At 34.4% G+C, this 21619-nt stretch overlaps 1 protein-coding gene across 8 annotated transcripts in view; it reads right to left on the reverse strand.

Annotated features, from left to right (window-relative positions):
* Positions 1 to 11370: 11370 nt before the first annotated feature.
* The window catches only part of LOC109612178 (proteoglycan Cow), a 298610-nt gene continuing 288361 nt past the window's right edge, over positions 11371 to 21619 (reverse strand). For all 8 annotated transcript variants that reach the window (XM_059127027.1, XM_059127032.1, XM_059127034.1 and 5 more), the window contains one exon: positions 11371 to 12321. In XM_059127027.1, the coding sequence (XP_058983010.1) occupies positions 12215 to 12321 (107 nt within the window). In that variant the 3' untranslated portion in view covers positions 11371 to 12214. The remainder of the gene's footprint in view (positions 12322 to 21619) is intronic.

Consider the following 21619-nt stretch of genomic DNA (forward strand, 5'->3'; position numbering starts at 1 on the left):
AATGACAAATAATTATGAAATCAAAAAAATCGAAAATTGCTCGTGAGCTGAACATATCGCAATATTCCATTCCGAAAATATTGAAAAATGAGCTCGGGGTAAAACCATTTAAATTTCAAAAAGTGTAAGAACTTACATCGCAACGTAAAGAAAATAGACCCAAAAGAGCAAAAGAGTGGCTTCCTTTGGCCGAAAGTGGTGAACTGCCGAATTTGGTTTTCTCCAATGAGAAAATATTCGTTGTCCAGCAGTTTGTAAACAAACAAAATGATCGTGTTTGCTTGCCAAAGAGGTCAGCTGAAAATGTGCACCTTGAATTGGCCGCTATAACAGCCGATGGTTGCTCTCCGCTCGTATTAATTGACCGTGGCATCAGAATAAATGCTGAATATTATCGCGAAAATATTCTGGAGGGTGTATTAAAGCCTTGGGCACGCAAACATTTTGTCCGCAGACCTTGGACATTCAACAGGACTCAGCACCATCGCACTCAACACGCGCCACGCGAGTATGGCTACAAAATGAGGCTCCTCGCTTCATATCCAGCGCTCAATGGCCACCAAAATCTCGTATCTATTGTGTCTGGAGTATTTTGGAAAGCAAGGTTGGCACTAAGAAATATCAAGCAAGCACTTCGCCGGGATTGGGCCAAAGTACCGCAGAGCAACATTCGGGCAGCATTTGACGGTTTCATTGGCCGTTTGAAAGCCATAATTCGTGCCAAAGGTGACCAATTCGAAAAAATCTAAACTTATTCTAAAATTTGATGCTATTTCCGACATTTTTGTATTCATTCAAAAAAATTAAAAAAAAAAAAAATAAATAAAAATGATGGCGTTTCACTTTGTTGCATTTTTTATCTCATTTTGTCAGTGTCATCTGCATTGACCGCAGTTTTACAATTGTGACAATTTATTTTATTAGATTTTGCCAAATAAATTTGTTTGCGTGTATGTCAAATATAATTAAAAATGGTTGGCATAAAATTAATTGTTTTATTGGAATGTGACATTGCAGTGTTCGTCGTTAAGTTTGAACCTGTGTCGGTTTAATATTTGCATTGATTGTGAAAAATATAGTTTTACTTAGATAAATAATATTTATACAATGAATATGAATATATAAATGTACAAATATTTGTGTATGTAATACGATATGGTACCATAAAATGTGAATGCATTCCGTTATTTGTGTATTAGATTTTTTTTTTTTACATTTTAAGTTGGAAAATATATTTGAGTTATACACTATAATACTGTGTGTTGAGTGTATCATACGATTCATTTTGTAGTACCTCTTGGACACCTCATATAGTATATCCATCTTCTTATCTCGTCGAACTGAGTCGATCTAACAATATTTAGGCGTTTAATGGAACAAAACCATAAATTTTGTCGTATTTTGCAACCGCTACAGATGCCTATCATTTTGAGTCTGAAATTTATGATCGTTACTAAAGCAAAATACGGTGATTTATCTACTTTATACTTATTTAGATTTCATAGTTTTTTTTTTTTTAAATTGGCTCCAAAACTTCGAAGATTATTCGAAAGGAGTATACAATTACAATATATGTTTTAAAATTGGTAAATAACACATCTATATATTTATATAAAAACCCATAAAAATGTGATAAAATACAATTTTTTTGTATTGTTTGTCATTTTTATACCCTACACCACATAGTGTATTTATGTAATAAGTATTTTTGTAAACAAAATGCAGGTCGCATTTATTATCCGATCGAGATAAAATTTTGCAAACAATATTTGTTTGGCCCAAGGACGAACCTAATTGAAATTGGCGAGAATCGGTTCAAATTTAGATATAGTTCCCTTATATCTTCAACCGATCTCGGCAAATATCAGCCCAAAATACCTGCATTTTGGCACATCCAATCGAATTCAGCCTAAAAGCAAGTGCATCAAATTTGGAGAAAATCAATTCAGATATAGCTTTTATATATATATGTTTTATCCGATTAATATACAAGGATGGTATTTGGTACTAGATAACTTTTGGATAACTAAAATATCTCTGTCAAATTTTATCGAGATAGGATCAGATCAGGTCCTATATATATCCGATATCAAGTTTATTGTGCATCATATGGCTAATACCGGCCCAAATGGGCTGAATTTTAGCACATCCGACTGCATTCATTCTTGGAACCAGTATTTCAAATTTAAATGTAAATCGGTTCATATATAGCAATAGCTCCCATATATATATTTTATCCGATTTGGGGTTTAAAGTCCCTCATACACTTAATATGCACTGCACAGGAATGGTATTTGGTACTAGATAACTTTTGGATATCAGAAATACCTCTGTCAAATTTTATCAAACTCGGAACATATTAGGATATAGCTCCTATATATATCCGATATCAAGTTTAATGTGTATTAAATGGCTAATATCAGCCGAAATGGACTGGATTTTGGCAGTTCCCACTGAATTCATCTTAGAAACAAGTACTTCAAATTTGATGAAAATCGGTTCGGATATAGCTACTGCTCCCATATACAAGTTTCATCCGATTACGTGTTAAAGTCCCTCACATGCACTCCACAAAACTGATATTTGATACCTAAAAATACCACTGCCAAATTTTATCGATATCTGTTTAGATTTTTCATAGCTTCGATATAAATCTTCATTTAATTTTATGGTAATTACCATATACGTAATGTCAGACCAAATTGAATAGATTTTTTCAACCGAATTTTACCATTTGGTGAAACTAGGTCCTATATATCTATTGCTCCAATAATATTATACTTTTAATATGATCCTTATCATGCAATGTACAGCAATGTTATTTGGTTCATAGCTGGTATGATCTACTTCACATAAATTCCCAATGTGAATGGTATTATGTATTTGTGCATTTGTCTGTAACAGACAAAAGGAAACGAGATAGATCCTTAGTTCCTTTTGATGATCTGCATAGAATCACATTCTGAGTCGATTAATGCATGTCCGTCCATCCGTCTGTCCATGTATTTTTTTAAACAAAGTACAGTTCGCATTTATTGCCCTATCCAGTTTTTTTTTTGCACAAATCATTTGTTTGGCCCAAGGACCAACCCTATGAAATTGGAGATTATCGGTCAAAATTTAGATATACCATACATATCTTCGTCCGATTTGCATTTTATTGTGCACCAAACGTGTAATATCAGTCCGAATAGTATGGAATTTTGCACGTACGATCAGATTGGACCTGAAAATAAGTATGCCAAATTTGATCGAAATCGGTTCTGATATAGCTATAGCTCCCATATATATTGTTCATCCCATAAAAACTTTTAATTGTTATCCGAAGCTCTACTAAATTAGCAAAGTGGTGTAGGGTATCATAAAGTCGGCCCCGCCCGACTTTAAGACTTTCTTTACTGGTTTATTATAATTTTTCTATTAAATTCTGATTGATTGAATATTGAAAGTAAAATTAGTGCGCAATACGATTGTAGTTGTGATTTTGATCCTAAAGAGGCAAAAACTGGAGCTTATATAAAAATGTAGATCAAAATTCCATCCAATGAGCAATTATAGTGAATTTGGTTTCAAAATAAGCCTAAAATCAGTGAAGTACCGAATTTATAATGATGCCGTTCATTCATTCGATAGCCAAAAACATGCAAAAGGACGAATGTTTATTGGAAGTATTATGCCTAAACGAGGCGGATATATTTCTTTTTAAATATTAGTCATGCAAGAAATTTATATTAAAAGATGTGATTTTTATAGAAAAATAGAATATATGGAAAAAGACCACTATTTCTTAATTTAAAGTTAAAAATTGAACGACTAATTTCAATTCACCACAAAATACTTACCTCATATAAGGTACATTCATATGTATATACAAAGTCGTACATTTCTGTGAAATAAATTTCTAAAATTAATTTTAAATTTTCGTTTGTTATAGAAATCTATATTTCACAGTGATCTTAACACCGAAATATCTAATTTTAACTCTTTTTCTACCCTATGTATCAAATTTAGTGCCGATCAGTACTTTTCGTTCAAACATTGTGCGCTTTCCAGATCAACCTTTTTCTATAATATATTTCAATGTTCCAGCTTTATCCATTCGCCCGAAACCACATTGTACCAAATTTAGTACATATACTTAGTACACATTTCCAAAACCTGCTCGATATATCAACCGTACTTCCCACACATGATTCACATACAATATTTAAAAATATTTTTTATTACAATTAGTACTGAATAGGTGCATTTTAAATTTTTTGGTAGACATATTGTTTGAGTTTCGAAAAAACCTTTAGTTGTCCAAAGACTTTCCTTCCAATTATTAGATTTCCTGCTATATTCCTTCCCCAAATACCTACATTAATATTATTTAGTACTCTTCGCCCCTTTTTTTGGTACGCATTTCCAAATCCTCCGCCATTTATCAACCAAACTTTCGTATTTCCAAATTTCAACCCTAGACACTAACAGTAATCTAATTCTAAGTTTTAGATTTTAAGCAGTATCAGTTTACGCAACACCAAATTTAGTTCCATTTTGTACCATTCGTACGCTTGTGGAACACAATTCCAAACCCAACTCTTTATCTTAATCTACCCACCATCAGATAACCCAATACCTACATTTTCAAATCAGATAAAATGGTATTGAATTTACTACCATTTAGTACAATTATTACACTTAGTAGATATTTCCAAACAAATTACTTTCCAAATTTATTTTTATACTAAATGTCAAGATTTTAGCTGTACCCGTTCACAAAATACCAAAAGGTACGAAATGTAGTGCTTTTTAGTACAATTAGAATACTTCTAGTTAGAATTTTCAAAAGAGCCAACCTTATCTCAAACCTTCCCGCCAACATTGGCTCACATTTAAAATTTGAAAATCGTCGCTTTAATATAGGGTGAGATAAAGAAAGAACTGCAACAAAGTCAAACGCCATAATTTTAACATTTTTTTTTTTAAATTTTAATAAAAAAAAATATTGGAAATAGCATCAAATTTTAGAATAAGTTTAGATTTGTTCGAATTAGTCACCTTTGGCACGAATTATGGCCTTCAAACGGATAAAACCGTCACACGCTGCCCGAATGTTGCTCTGCGGTATTTTGGCCCATTCCCGGTGAAGCGCTTGCTTGAGGTGATCGACACTTTGGTATTTTTCAGTGCCAACCTTGCTTTCTAAAATACTCCCACACAATAGTCCAACGGATTGGTATCCGGAGATTTTAATGGCCATTGTGCGCTGGAAATGAAGCGCGGAACCTTATTTTGTAACCATTCTTGGGTGGCGCGTGCTGAGTCCTGTTGGAATGGCCAAGATCTGCGGTCAAAATGTTTGCGTGCCCAAGGCTTTAATACATCCTCCAGAATATTTTCGAGATAGTATTCGGCATTTATTCTGATGCCGCGGTCGATTAATACGAGCGGAGAGCGACCATCGGCTGTTATGGCGGCCCACACCATCACCATGGCCGGCGCTTTAGTTCTGATGGCCAACCGAAGGTGTACATTTTCAGCTAAACTCTTTGGCAAGTAAACAGTTGTGGGTATTTGCAATTAATTGGATATCCGCCTGATTGAACATATTGTGCCATCTTTGTATTTAAAATCCCATTCCAGCTTGTTTCCCCTGCGTTCCTGATCATTTAAGTCTTCCACGAGAAGAACAACCAATACATACCTTTAATACATTTACCATTTAGTCTAAACACAATTTTTAAATTAATAAATATTAGCATAAAATGATTTTTAGTTTCTTTATTTAATAATCGCTTACTCTTGTTCTTACTTTTATAAATAAATATTTTGTTTTTATAATAATAAAAATTATTATTGTTATTATTATAATTATTTTTAAACGGAGAACGCAAACAAATCAATTTGGGATTTTAATTTTCTTAATACTGGGCAACTTTAATAGAGGATATTAAAATAGAAAATCGATACTGAGAATGAATGAGTAATTAGTTAAATATTGAAATATATAACCCAATACAGATGGAATGAAATGTATGTGGCTATTGTAATACCTGTGAGTTATTTATAAAACTTTGTTTTCAATGTATTTTAGAGAGTTTTGTTTGTAATCTTCTATAATTATGGATTTATTGTGGAAATTATAATTATTTCATTGAAAAATAATGATGTGATAGGTATTGAGCATATTATCTAATGGGATTCTGAATAACGGATTTTTTATTTTTTTTTGATAATTTATGATTTGTTTTTTTTTGTTATGCCGCAGTTTACACTCTACAACAGCTATAAGCTTATTTTGTTTTTCCTTTTACCTTATTTTCACGCCTTAACCTTAAATATATATTTGTTTCTAATTATTATGTTATGATTTAAATTTAACGGTGTTTCAGTTGCAATTTATGTATTATTTTTATGACGGGTTTTAATGGCTATAAAATTTCTTGTTTTGTTGTTCGAAAGATTATTTTCTATGTGTGGGAATGATTTTTACTACTGTGAGTTTTTAAATTGTGTTGGTGAGCCTATAATTAAGGAGAGATTTTGAGAAAGCCTTGTGTTATAAAATTGGGTTAATGTAAACTTACCACAAAACAAGCAAATTTTAGAATGTGTAATAATCTTGTAAGATCTACTTTAAAAACAAGTTAAAAAGCAGTAAGTTCGGCCGGGCCGAACTTTTAATACCCTCCACCATTTGCAACGAATTTGGAAATTTTCAAAAAATAAAATCCTTAAAAAATTCTGTTAAAATTTTAAAAATACCGAATATAGCCTTTATTCTGGGGTCTATACGACGTGGACATACATAGGCATTGTTCAAATACCAATTTTACAACAATTCCGGTGAATAATGTCGCTAAAATCATCAAAATACCGAATAAGGGGAGGTACCGTTATATGGGGGCTATATGAAGACGTGGACCTGCACAGACAATTTTCTGTCTTAGGGTGTAGTATCCATTTTGAACTTCAAATACCAAATTTGAAACAATTCCCGTGAATAATCTCGCTAAAATCACCAAAATACCGAATATCGGGAGGTACCGTTATATGGGGGCTACACGAAGACGTGGACCTGCACGGATAATTTTCCGTCTTAGGGTGTAGTATCCATTTTGAACTTCAAATACCAAATTTGAAACAATTCCCGTGAATAATGTCGCTAAAATCATCAAAATACCGAATATAGGGAGGTACCGTTATATGGGGGCTATATGAAAACGTGGACCTACATGGCCCATTTACGAACTTAACCTGCCTACTGGAAAAATAAACATGTGTGCAAAATTTTAGCCACCTATCTCAATTCATTCGAAAGATAGCGTGATTACAACAGACAGACAGACAGACGGACAGACAGACAGACAGACGGACAGACAGACAGACAGACGGACATCGCTAAATCGACTTAGAATTTTACGCTGATCAAGAATATATATACTTTGTTGGGTCTGACATGAGTATTTCGAGGAGTTACAAACGGAATGACAAAGTTAATATACCCTCCATAGTATGGTGGAGGGTATAACAAATGTATTTCAGAGTCAATGGAAATCCTTTTTAACAAGAAAATTAGATTTACTAAAGGACTACATCCGTGGCAGAAAAGGTGTGTATTCTTTGTAAATTTTAATAGATATATAACAACGAATTTGCAAACATGCAAAATCGTAACATGCAAAATCGGAAATAGACCTATACCGAAAATATGTTTAAGCATGAACTATACATCTACTATTCTTTCTTAATTTCAACATCGAAGAAAAAACCAAGCCAAGAGAATGTACATTGCAGTATCAAAATGTGCTCGACATGTTGCTTTACGTTGCTCAATAAAAAATTGAAAGCTGAGCTGTATTTACCTGGACAAATTGCATCCTGCAAACAATTCCCTTTGCCAATGTATATAAAACGTCACTTCCAGGATGCGAAGCCTATCCCCTGCAATTTTACATCTTCATCCAGTCTTTATCTGTCTCATTAACATATCTTCTGTCTGGCTGCTATAATATTTTTTTCTCGGACAGACAGACATATGGACGATCATCGTTAGATCAACTCCATATCCCCTGAAGATGCTTTCGTCCAAAGTGACCCATAGTATAAATCGTTACTTTTAAGAGACAAAATTTGGCCGTAGCCATATGGCTGAGATTATAAAAAGAATCACTGTCTGTGGTTAAGGCTAATCTTCAAAATATATCCGAACAGGATATCATCATCTTATTCTCTTAGAAGGCGACTATGTAAATAATATAGCCAATGTTATGTTTGTCCACCTGCCTTCCCATACAAGAAATGTCAACCAGTTTGGTGGTGCAAACTTGTAGTCAACAACGGGCAGAAAGCAGTCTTTAACAAGTACAATGGTAAAATCAAGAAAGTCAATTGCAAGTCATGTGTCTGCTTCACTGTGCCAATATAGGATGTCTAAAACGCGAATCCTTTAAAAGGATTTAAAGGATCCTAATTCCATTGGAAATACAATACGTGGAGATGGTTTTTAATCTGGTAGACTCTTAATTCCCAAACTGTACAGATGCAATAATCGATCGACAGCGCGATAAACGAAATCGCAAATGAACTGAATTATAAATATTCCCAAAATAAAGTGGGCTGTTGGACCAGTGATTCACCTGTGGGGGAAACTAACTGGTAAGTCATCAAGTTACCCACTTCCAAAGAACTTCAGAACTATTAGTCTTTCCTCATTTCTGCTAGAAATTCTAGAAAAGTTAATTGAAGTTGAAACAGGGCTCTACCTCAAACCGCCATTAGCATGTCTGTATGAAAATCAGGTCTCTTGAGACAGCGCAGCACGACGTCGGACAGTGGCCAAAAATGGTCAAAACCATTTGTTCGTAGTACAATCTGCATCAATAAAGATTGATAGAAAACACAAGGTGGTGTTCAGCCACCACTATTGTGGCTTGTGGTGATAAACGGTATACGCAAGGATCTATTACAAGGTGGAACAAATAACGTTACATATGCTGCCGAAGCGGTTCTGATGATAGTACGAAAATTCCTGCAAACAATCTCAGACTTAATATAAGGAGCTTTCGTTAAATATCAAGATATGTACGAGGCACCGGCCTATTTGGAAACTTGTCTAAAGCAGAGCTTGACTTCTTCAAGAGGAAACGAAAAGTCCCTGAATTTTCACCACTATTGCTAGATGAAGTCATGCTAGGCCTATGCTCAGAAGCCAAATATATCGGTACTCTTCTCGATCATCAACTAAAGTGGAAGAGAAATGTTGAGAAAGCTCGTAGATCGACTTAATTGAACTTTAAGAACTCTAAAGGTAAAATATGGAGGATAAAACCACATGTAATTATATGATATATGAGTCAATTGTCCGTCCGATTCTCATCTATGAAGCTCCAGTTTGGTGGCACTAACTATGAAGCAGTCCTATCAGCGAGGAGTTGGTACAGTTCAAAGAGCCACATCGTTATTAATTATCATTGTCATCATTTCGAAGTACACCTCAAACTGCATTGGACACATTACTTGATTTAAGTGGCAGAATTTTAAGAGAAGAACTGCACTCTGAGACTCAGAGAAATGATACAATGGCACAGCCGATTCATTGCCAATTCATCTACTGATTTATTGCCAGAAATGTTGGGTTCCAGGCCATCACTATTTTTCGGACAATGAAGCAGCAGAGGAATTTGCATGACGTGGATGCGGTGCAATCGATATTGAGATGCCACTTTTTTCCCAGTGATTGACAATAATTTCTTCGGGAGATTTCAACACAATTAACTAAATGAAAGAGAATGTAATGTCTCGAAGAAAAATTTACATTACACTCTTCAGGAACCTTGTTCGATGAAATCCATGGAGAAATCTTAGGTCTTGTGGTGGGAATCATCACAGGACACTGTAACATGACTTCTATGTGGGATGGCGACACTGGGCTCTGTCGAAATAACGAGGAGACTGAAACAGTTGAACATATACACTGCCCCACTCTCTCTTGTAAGAGCCATGGGCCTATGGAAGAGAAAATTATGCACGAGCTGTCTTAAATCTCCAACGCAGAGAATGCAGTTATTCTTCGATTAGTCAGTTTCTAATGACGACACAGTAATATCTCTTCGTGGATTTCAAAACTATTTTTATACCCTACACCACATAGTGGGAAGGGTATTATGTCTTTGTGCATGTCTTTGTATAGAGCTCGGAAATACCTTTGCCAAATTTTATCGAGATCGGCTAAGATTTGGATATAGCTCCAATATATATTCTTAGAGAGAAATTCATACCCTCTACCACTATGCGTATTTAGTAGAGCTCCCGTAACAAAAAAGTTTAGATTGGGAATTTGTGTGAAGTAGATCATATCAACTATGAACCTTAGTTGAATGCGTATCATGGCTTTAGAGTAGTTACAATTTACAAACTATATCCAATTGTGAATCGATTTCCAACTAATTTGACCGACATATGTTTTCAATTGGTGTAACTCCGCTCCTATATATATATTTTACTATAATCCTTCTCGAAGTGATGTCATGAACTCTATAGCAATGTTACTTGGTATAAAGCATGGTACAATGAAGAGAAGGTAGGGTAACTTTGAAAAAATTGCAAGTATAGAGGTCTGCCTGTTTTGCTTGTAATGTCAGAATTAGTATAAAAACAATAAAAAAATCAAACAACTTGTTGCATTTATTTTGAATAAATAATTGAAAACCGCGAAAACTGAATGAAAGGTCAACACTTCTTTTCAAAACCAGGTTCTATATATCTCTAAAGGATTATTTCGCTACAAAAACTCTAGATTTTGTCAATACATACGATAAAATAAACATTTTGAAAACATCCGAATTTGAATGTTTTCTGAACAATTTTTTTGTTATTGAAAAGAAAACACATACATAAACAAATAAAGATGACATATTAAGCCAAGAAAATAAAAAAAAATTGAAATCATATGGTATCATAGCCCTACCTTGATATAATTGTACCATGGTATAAAGGATCTCAACTAAATACGCTTCGGTGTAGGGTATTATAAAGTCGGCCCCGCCTGACTTTTGACTTTTCTTTACTGGGTTTTTCATATTTTTCTTCCCTTAGCTAAGCACAGTCTTCCTACGACACACATTTCCACGCTTTTCTTTTAAGCTACTCGCAAAAGCAATTATTTATTTTTTAAGGAAAACCGAAACGGAAATTTAAATAATATAATAAACAAATATTTGTTGTTGTTGTTGTTTTTTTGCTATGATGCATGTTTTATTAATGTTGTTTTTAGCTGTTATAATTGTTCATTATTACTTTTGTTTTTAATATTTGGGCGGAATATTATTTAGCAAATATTGCAAAGAAAATATAACAAAAGAACCACAAAACACAATATAACAGTTTTGAAAACCAAAAAAATTAATTTTTATTATTAATCTCTAAGTTTTTATTAAATCGTGTTTTCTTATTTAAATATGACAATAATTAGAGCGCAGCTTATATTAGAATCGAAACCAAAACCAAGAGAGTTAACTTAACCATTAGACATTGTAGGGGAAACGAGTGGGGGAGAACCAAAACAGAAATCGGTTTCTTTACAACAGAAAGCATTAAAGCAGTTCGCAGTCATCTTTCGCTACTTTTTTGTGTCATTTTCTTTTTCATTCGTCATTTACTTCCGTTTTGTTTGTTGGCGCATAAATTTAAATATGGTTGCATTATTTCACTTTTCTTAGTTATTGCTGTTGTCGTTAAATCCAATTACATGAAAAATATTCAAGTTTCCGGCTTCTTTATTCGTTTCCGGCTGGCTTTAATTGGCTTCGTTACTACGTTTGGCCCGTTTCCTTGTATTTCTTTTGCTACTTGGTTTCCTTCTGTTCCATTCTTGTTTCATTTTTTTTTTTTTTGTTTTATTTTGGTATGATTTTGTTTTAATGATTTTGTTTTTGTAGCATGAAATTGAGTTCTGTTTTCAAATGTAGTTTTTGTTTTTAAAAATTTTCTCTTTTCTCTGTTCTTTCTTTTAAATGAAAAACACAAAAATAATAATTTCCTCGTTTTTCTTTGTTGTTTTTAACTATTTTTTTTTGTAGTTTGTTTTTTTTTTCTTATTTTTCTTTTTTATATGGAATGAAGCTTTTGTTATTATTTTTTAAGTTCGGTAATTATTATTATAATTCTTTTGTTGTTTTATGTTTTTGTTATGGACATTTTTGTTGTTGCTGCTGAATCTATCCATAATTTAAAATACCATAATTTGATCGGCACTACCTTCCGCACTGTCATCATCGTCGGTCTCTTCATCTTCATCATCGGACGTTAGAGATGACGCATTATTTACCACGGATTCTGGAAGGAGAAAATATATGAAAATTATTTAGTTAATTGTCAAAATAAACAAGTAAAAAAACTGTAAGTTCGGCCGGGCGGAACTTTGAATACCCTCCACCATTTGGTACAAATTTGGCAATTTTCAAAAAAATAAAATCCGTTAAAAATTCTGTTAAGGTCTATAAGACGACGTGGACCTGCATAGGCGAGTTTTGTCAAGCTATTACAATATTCAAATGCGAAACTTGAAAAAAAATCTGTTTATAATGTAGCTAAAATCATAACAAGTAAAAAAAAACATTAAGTTCGGCCGGGCCAAACTCTTAACACCCTCCACCTTATGGTAAAGAAAACAGTAGAAGAAATGTGGCAAAAACCATTAAAATACCGAATATCGGGAGATTCCGTTATATGGGGGCTATACCAAATCGTGGACCTACGCATGCAATGTTTCGCCAAAGAAGCTAGAACCCATTATGACCTACAAATACCAATATTCAGACAAATCCGTGAAAAAATGTGTCAAAAATCATCAAATTACCGAATATTGGAAGGCACCATTATATGGGCACTATACTAAAACGTGGACCTATAATTACAATGACTCGCCACACGAACTTGGACCCATTATGACCTACAACTACCAATTTTCAGAAAAATTCGTAAAAAAAAAGTTTCAAAAATCATCAAAATACCGAATATTGGGAGGTACCGTTACATGGCGACTATACCCAAACGTGGACCTATACATACAATGTTTCGCCACACGAAGTAGGACCCATTATGACCCACAAATATTAATTTTTAGACAAATCAGTGAAAAAATGTGGTAAAAACCATCAAAATACCGAATATCGGGAGGTACATTATTTGGGGGCTTACCAAATCGTGGACCTACACATGCAATGTTTCGCCAAAGGAGCTAGAACCCATTATGACCTACAAATACCAATATTCAGACAAATCCGTGAAGAAATGTGGCAAAAATCATCAAATTACCGAATATTGGAAGGCACCATTATATGGGCACTATACTAAAACGTGGACCTATAATTACAATGACTCGCCACACGAACTTGGACCCATTATGACCTACAACTACCAATTTTCAGAAAAATCCGTAAAAAAAAAGTTTCAAAAATCATCAAAATACCGAATATTGGGAGGTACCGTTACATGGCGACTATACCCAAACGTGGACCTATACATACAATGTTTCGCCACACGAACTAGGACCCATTATGACCCACAAATATTAATTTTTAGACAAATCAGTGAAAAAATGTGGTAAAAACCATCAAAATACCGAATATCGGGAGGTACATTATTTGGGGGGTATACCAAATCGTGGACCCATACATGCAATGTTTCACCACCGGAGCTGGAACCCATTATGACCAACAAATACCTATTTTTAGACAAATTCGTGAAAAAATGTGGCAAAAATAATCAAAATACCGAATATCGGGAGGTACCTTTATATGGGGGCTATACCAGAACGTGGACCGATATATCTCATTTTCAATACCAACCATCCTAGACACAATACAAATTGCTCTGCTAAATTTTGGCGCTCTACGTCAAATAATGTGGGCTGTATCGTGATTTCAACAGACAGACAGACATACAGACGGACATCGTTAAATCAACTTAGAACTTTATGCTGATTATGAATACTTTATGGGGGCTATACGAAGACGTGGACCTAAATGGCTCATTTTCTGTCTTAGGGTGTAGCATCCATTACTAACTTCAAACACCAAATTAAATAAATAACGTCGTTAAAATCATCAAAATACCGCATATCGGGAGGTACCGTTATATGGGGGCTATACGAAGACGTGGACCTACATGACCCATTCTCAATACCAAAAATCCTGCAGACATAATACACATTTGAGTAAAATTTTATCAACCTACTTCATTTCGTTCGAAAGCTAGAGTGATTTCCACAGACGGACAGACGGGCAGACGGACGGACATTGCTAAAATGTATATTTCGAGGCGTTACAAACGGAATGACAAACTTAATATAGCCTCCATACTATGGTGGAGGATATAAAAATATACATTTCAAGAAATATGGAGATTTTAGATCATTGACAAAACAGGGGAAACTGAGTCCCATTGGATATGTATGTGAGTTCACAAAGACAATTGTAAGAAACTAATTGTTTTGGATTTTCTTTCGAAATGGTACTTGCCCCTCTATTTTGGTTAATTTTCGATATAAACTCTTAAAACGCCGATACGTGTCCCTCCTTATTTAGCTCTACTGTCATAATCTTCTGGATTTTCCTGGTGTTGCACAGTGCAATGAACAAAAGTAACATCAGCATTAATACCAATTTTCCTTATGTAATAATAATTCTGCGACACATAATTTTATGAAGAAACTACTGTTGTCACTGTTTAATGTCAATTTCTAACACATGCTAGAAAAGTATGTTCATTTCATTGCATGTTACTTCCCTGCAAGATTTTTTTCAACCAGTTGAAGAAATCGTTAGTTGTAAATGCATTATTCCACAACTAACTATAAATTGGTTGAAAAGTCATCTGGAGATCAGAAGGTAATAAATCACAACTGGTTGATATTCAGATGACTTTTCAACCAATTTGAAGTTAGTTGTAGAATAATGCATTTACTAACTAACTTACCAGCGGGGCATTTTTCAACCAGTTGAGAAAATCGTTAGTTATAAATGCATTATTCTACAACTAACTTGAAATTGGTTGAAAAGTCATCTGGATATCAACCACTTCAAACACCAAAACGAAAATAAATTGCAAAAACAAAACACATATAAGAGAAAAAAACAGCCCAAAAAACAAAGATGATTTTTTATATCGAACTACTTTGCAATAATTCGCATTATACATTTCCAAAATACTTCGATATAAATGCAACGTACAATAATACAAGCTAGTGCTGCTAACCTTAATACACAAGTACATAGGCTAAGAAAAACAGTGCAGCCAGGATATCTGAAAATATCACTCCTTCAAATAGAAAATAAAGAATTTAATTAACAAAAAAAATAAATAAATAAAAAAATTGAAAAAGAAATTTTTGAACTTTTTTAACATATTTTTTAACTGACTAAAAATTGGCTTAAAAGTAATTGGTTTATAGTTAGTTTAAAAGTAACTAGTTTATATTTAGTTTCAAAGTAATGCAGGAATGGACAATTGTCCACTGCCTAGCTCATCCCCATGTTAAAATAGTTAGTTGGCGTAAAGGAAATAAGTCAAAAAAATAACTAGTTGTGGTTTTTTTTAAATTAATTTTAAATTAGTTTTAATCCAATTTATTTTCCTGCAGGGTTACTTATGTCTAAACATAATCGCTACATATGCGCATAGATGTATATGTATGCATTTATGTTTATATATAATTTATTACTTATGTAAAGTTGTACACATTTATGTTGTAACAAATTTATGTTGCCATTTCTTGGGTCCATTTACAATTGAAAGACAACGATATGGTCCGGAATGACGGGAGAAAGGGGGGCTTTGAATGTTTCAGAAGAGTAAAAGATGTTAGAAATTAAGTAACACATGTTCCAGTTGCATTCATTCGTAACATAATAATGTACATGTCTAACATTCTCAATCGTAGTTTGTACATATGAGTACATAACTACATACATACCAATGTACATACGTAGTGAGTTGTACTCTGTAGTGGCAAAAACATGAAAACACTACAATTATGTTTTACATCCTAACATTAAGGCGGCACCTGGTGTGGGAATAGTTCTGTCGGTCGATAGAGAACACTTAAGTCACAGTCAGAATAAGTAACGAATTGTCATTGTAAATTGCACTCACATTCCAATCCCCTGAAATACTGCATGAAGGCCAAGGTCAAACCAGAAAAGATGTTTATATTTTTCGATCGTAATAAACAGGGTATAATTACACTGTGCAATATAAAAAAAAACTGTAAGTTCGGCCGGGCCGGACCTTGAATACCCTCCACCGTTTGGTACAAGTTTGTTAATTTTCAAAAAATAAAATCCGTTAAAAATTCTGTTAAAATCTTAAAAATACCGAAAGTAGCCGTATATTAGGGCCAATACGACGACGTGGACCAGCATAGGCAACTTTTGTCCTAAGCTAATACAATATTCAAACGCGAAACTTAAAAAAAATCTGTTTATAATGTAGCTAAAATTATCAAATAACCAAATATACGGAGGTAACATGGGGGTAATAAAACGTGGACCTGCACAGACAATTTTCTGCAATAAGCTGTAGTATCCATAACGAACATCAAATGCCAAATTTGAAATACCTCCGGTAAATAATGTCTTTAAAATCATCAAAATACCTAATATCGCAGGTACCGTTATATGGGGGCTATACGAAGACATGGACCTACATGGCCCATTTTCTGTCCATTGCTGTAGTATCCATTACGAACTTCAAATACCAAATTTGAAACAATTTCGGTAAACAATGTCGCTAAAATCATCAAAATACCGAATATCAAGAGCTACTGTTATATGGGGGCTATACGAAGACGTGGACCTGAACAGACAATTTTCTTTCATAGGCTGTTACGAACTTCAAATACCAAATTTGAAATAGTTCCGGTGAATAATGTAGCTATAATCATCAAAATACCGAATATAGGGACGTACCGTTGTATGGGGACTAAACGAAGACGTAGACCTACATGGCCCATTTTCTGTTTTATGCTGTAGTATCTTTTACGAACTTCAAATACTAATTTTGAAAAAATTCCGGTAAATAATGTCGCTGAAATCATCGAAATACCGCATATCGGGAGGTACCGTTATATGGGTGCTATACGAACCGTGGACCTACATGACCCATTTTCAATACCAAAAGTCCTTACATTTGAGTACATTTTTATCAACTTAATTCATTTCGTTCGGAAGCTAGAGTGATATCCACAGACGGACACACGGATAGACGGACGAACTTTGCTAAATCGACATAGAATTTTAAGCTGATCAAAAATAAATATACTTCGTGGGGTCTAAAATGTCTATTTCGAGGTGTTACAAACGGAATGACAAACATAACTATATTTAAACATACTATGGTGGAGGGTATAAAAATAATTATGGGAAAACACAACAGATTATGTATCGCTAGAAACAGACGACAGGTATATCAGCGTTTTAAAATTTTACATCGAAAAAGGGGAAATTAGCCTAACAGCCGTTCCATATTTTTTGAAATTTAGAATCCTTAGAATTATTGGAATCCTTACATTTGAATTATAACTTGTTTTCGGCAATATTTTAAATAAAAATACTATGATTAGAAAGTAGGTCTTTTTGGTCCCAATATCAAAATTTTGTTAAGAACCTTTTTTCAAATAGGATCATAGCTAGTCGGAAAATTCTACAAAACTACAAGGTGAGATAAAAGAACTGCAATAATTTTTTTTTAATTTTTTTTATTTTATTGATTGAAAGCAATAAATGATGGAAATATCAAATTTTAGAATAAGATTAGATTCGTTCGACTTTGTCACTTTTGGGACGAATTATGGCTTCAAACGGCCAATGAAACCGTCATACGCTGCTCGAATGTTGCTCTGTGGTATTTTAGTCCATCCCGGCGAAGCGCTTGCTTGAGGTACTTTTGTATTTTTTAGTGCCAACCTTGCTTTCCAAAATACTCCAGGCACAATAGTAGAATGGATTGCCATCCGGAGATTTTGGAGGCCATTGTGCGCTGGAAATGAAGCCAGGAACCTCATTTTATAACCATTCTTGGGTGGCGCGTGCTGAGTGCGATGGTGCTGAGTTCTGTTTTAATGTCCAAGGTCTGTGGCCAAAATGTTTGCATGCCCAATGCTTTAATACTCCCTCCAGAATATTTTCGCAATAATATTCGGTATTAATTCTGTTGCCACGGTCGATTAATATGAGCGGAGAGCGACCATCGGCTGTTATGGCGTCCCACACCATCACCATGGCCGGCGCTTGAGTTCTAGTGGCCAACCGAAGGTGCACATTTTCAGCTGACCTCTTTGCCAAGTAAACACGATCGTTTTGTTTGTTTACAAACTGCTTGAAAACGAATGTTTTCTCATCGGAGACTACTTTCGGTCAAGCGAAGCAAGTCTTTAGCTCTTTTAAAACTATTTTCTTTCTGTTGCGGTGGAATTTCAATGGCTTTAACCCGTGCTCATTTTTTTAACATTTTCCGAATGGAATATTGAGATATGTTAAGCTCAAGTCGCTTCTTTACTTTTCGAACCATTTCTGCTGATTTTGCTGTTTTCTTCCATCCACTTCCTTGACGTCGGGTTACGCTACAAGTTTAACGGTAACGAGCGATAGTACGAGACACAAAAGATTTATTCAAATTTAAATGCAGGAGTGCTCAAACGATAGCCACTTGTGGGTTTCAAGCCAAATATAAAGAAAGCACACTATCACGCTTGAATTCCATCACGAATAACTTTTTTTCTGGAAAATTCTCACCAAAATGCTTTTGTTCGCTTGTAAACAATATAATGATCTGTCACTGGAATAATTTTAACAGCTGTCGGACGAGTAGCTTAGAAATGACAGCAGTCTGAAGTTTTTTCATCTGACTCTGTATTTGATATAAAATGTAACTGTATTTTCCAAAAGGCATAAAAACCCTGAATATTATCTAAAGGCCAGATATTTCTATATTAAGATGCCTTTTAGGGTTAAAGTCTTACTATATGTGAGCTTATGCTAAATTCTTGTACAATGCATAGTTTTAGAAGGATGAAATCAAGAATAAAATTATTCTTTTATAACATTTCAATAAAACAAGAACCTCTATTCCTATCATATATCAAGAAAACGTTTGCATCAATAATGCCGAAAACGCGAAAATAGGTCTTAATTTGAAACAACTCCGGTGAATAATGTCCCTAAAATCATCATGGACCAATAAATCCCATTTTCGAACTTGACCTGTCTTCAGACAAAATACTTATATGCGCAAAATTTTAGCTAAAAAATGTTAATTCGTTTTGACTCAAGCGGAATCTTAGAATTTTACGCTGATCGCTGAATATATGTTCTTTTCTTAGATCTAAACTTATTATTCTGATAAGTTACAAACAGAATGACGAACTAAATATACCCTCCATACTATGTATGTATGGTGGTCCTTAGATTTGACACGTCAAATACTAGATTATTTACAAATGTGTCTCCTTCGACATCTCTAATGTTGATTAAAGTGTGTCAGTGTACTTATATAAATGGTTTTTGGGCAACGTAGAAACATCTGTATTTGATGCACATTTAATTTGTTATGGTTGGAGCTTTAATTGGTTGTGGTGTTTATGTTGGACAGACAATTCTCCAAAATCGTATAGGCCATACATGTGTAAGTATCAATGTATTAGAAGCATGTTCTAACACATACAATTAATTACATATAAGTTACTGGTTACGGGAAATAAAGTAGCGATTTGTGAACTATAAATCAAGTCAATTTTTAGACATTGACAGAGAATTGCTAAATAGGTTAAATAATTGATGATAAATAATTGACCTGCACACACACGCACACAAAATGTTTGTCAATTAGAAACCAAAGAATGTCGATGTTAACCATAGATAACAAGGTTACAAAACATGGAAATTTGAAAATTATTATACCCTCCACCTTGAATTATTATACCCTCCACCGTTTGTAACATCCATAAATATTCGTCGTCGTAGACCCTATTAAGTATACAGGGTTATATCAAAAAACTGCAGCCAACTTCAGACTGCTGTCATTTCTATGACAGCTGTTAAAATTATTCCAGTGACATTATATTGTTTACAAGCGTACAAAGGATTTTGGTGAGAATTTTCCAGCAAAAAGTTATTCGTGATGGAATTCAAGAGTGATAGTGTAATTTCTTTATAATTGGCGGGAAAACCACAAGTGGCTATCGTTAGAGCTCTCCAGCATTTAAATGTGAATAATTTTTTTTGTCTCGTACCATCGCACGTTATTTGTGATACTGGTAACGTAGCCCGACGTCAAGGAAGTGCATGGAAGAAAACAACAACATCAGCAGAAATGGTTCGAAAAGTAAAGAAGCGACTTGATCGAAACCTGCAATATTCCATTCGGCATATATTAAAAAATTAGCTCGGGTAAAGCCATTGAAATTACAAAAAGTGCAAGAACTTACACCGCAACAGAAAGGAAATAGACTCAAAAGAGCTAAAGAGTTGCTTCGTTTGGCCGAAAGTGGTGAACTGCCGAATTTGGTTTTCTCCGATGAGAAAACATTCATTTTCCAGCAGTTTGTAAAGAAACAAAATGATCGTGTTTACTTGCCAAAGAGGTCAGCTGAAAATGTAAACCTTCAGTTGGCCACCAGAACTCAAGCGTCGGCCATGGTGATGGTGTGGGCCGCCATAACAGCCGATGGTCGCTCTCCGCTCGTATTAATCGACCGTGGCACCAGAATAAATGCCGAATATTATCGCGAAAATATTCTGGAGGGAGTATTAAAGCCTTGGGCACGCAAACATTTTGGCCGCAGGCCTTGGACATTCCAATAGGACTTAGTACTATAGCACTCAGCACGCGCCACCCAAGAATGGTTACAACATGAGGTTCCTCGCTTCATTTCCAGCGGTATCGCATCTCCGGTAGCGAAACATTGCACGTATAAGTCCGCGTTTTTGTATACCGCTCATATAAGGGTACCATCCGATATTCGATATTTTGATGATTACTGTCACACTTTTCAAAGATTTGTCTTAAAATTGGTATTTGTAGTTCATAATGGGCTCTAGCTCCGGTGGCAGAACAATTTGAAAATTTAGGTCCACGTTTTCCTATAGCGCACGTATAACGACACCCACCGATATTCGGTATTTTGATAATCCTAGTCACATTTACCCACTAAATTGTTTCATCACCCACTTTATGTTTTTTTGGAAAGTTTTACAGCATTATCCAAACGGTCTTACTGGTATTTGTGGTTTATCGTGGAACACGTTTGAATTCAGATACTTGTATATAAAAATATTTTCTTTACCCAATTGTGGAGCGTATTAAAAGTTCGGCCCGGACATACTTAATTTTTTATTTTTCACTTGTTTTTGGTATCAATTATCTATTTAATTTTTGTCAAGAGGCTGTTACCAGCAGTAATCCCAGTTTACTCTTTCATTGTATCCTTCCTTCTCCTTTCTGACATGCTCCATATTACATCATTACTTTAACTTCAACAACCAATGTGTGCAGCAGAATGAACTTAAACGGCTTCACCTTATCCTTTATAAGACACTGACAGTTCATTAAACTAAAGCAACGTTAGATCAAAATG

This window comes from Musca domestica, unplaced genomic scaffold (assembly GCF_030504385.1).
Source record: "Musca domestica strain aabys unplaced genomic scaffold, Musca_domestica.polishedcontigs.V.1.1 42, whole genome shotgun sequence".
Classification (NCBI taxonomy): Eukaryota; Metazoa; Arthropoda; class Insecta; order Diptera; family Muscidae; genus Musca; species Musca domestica.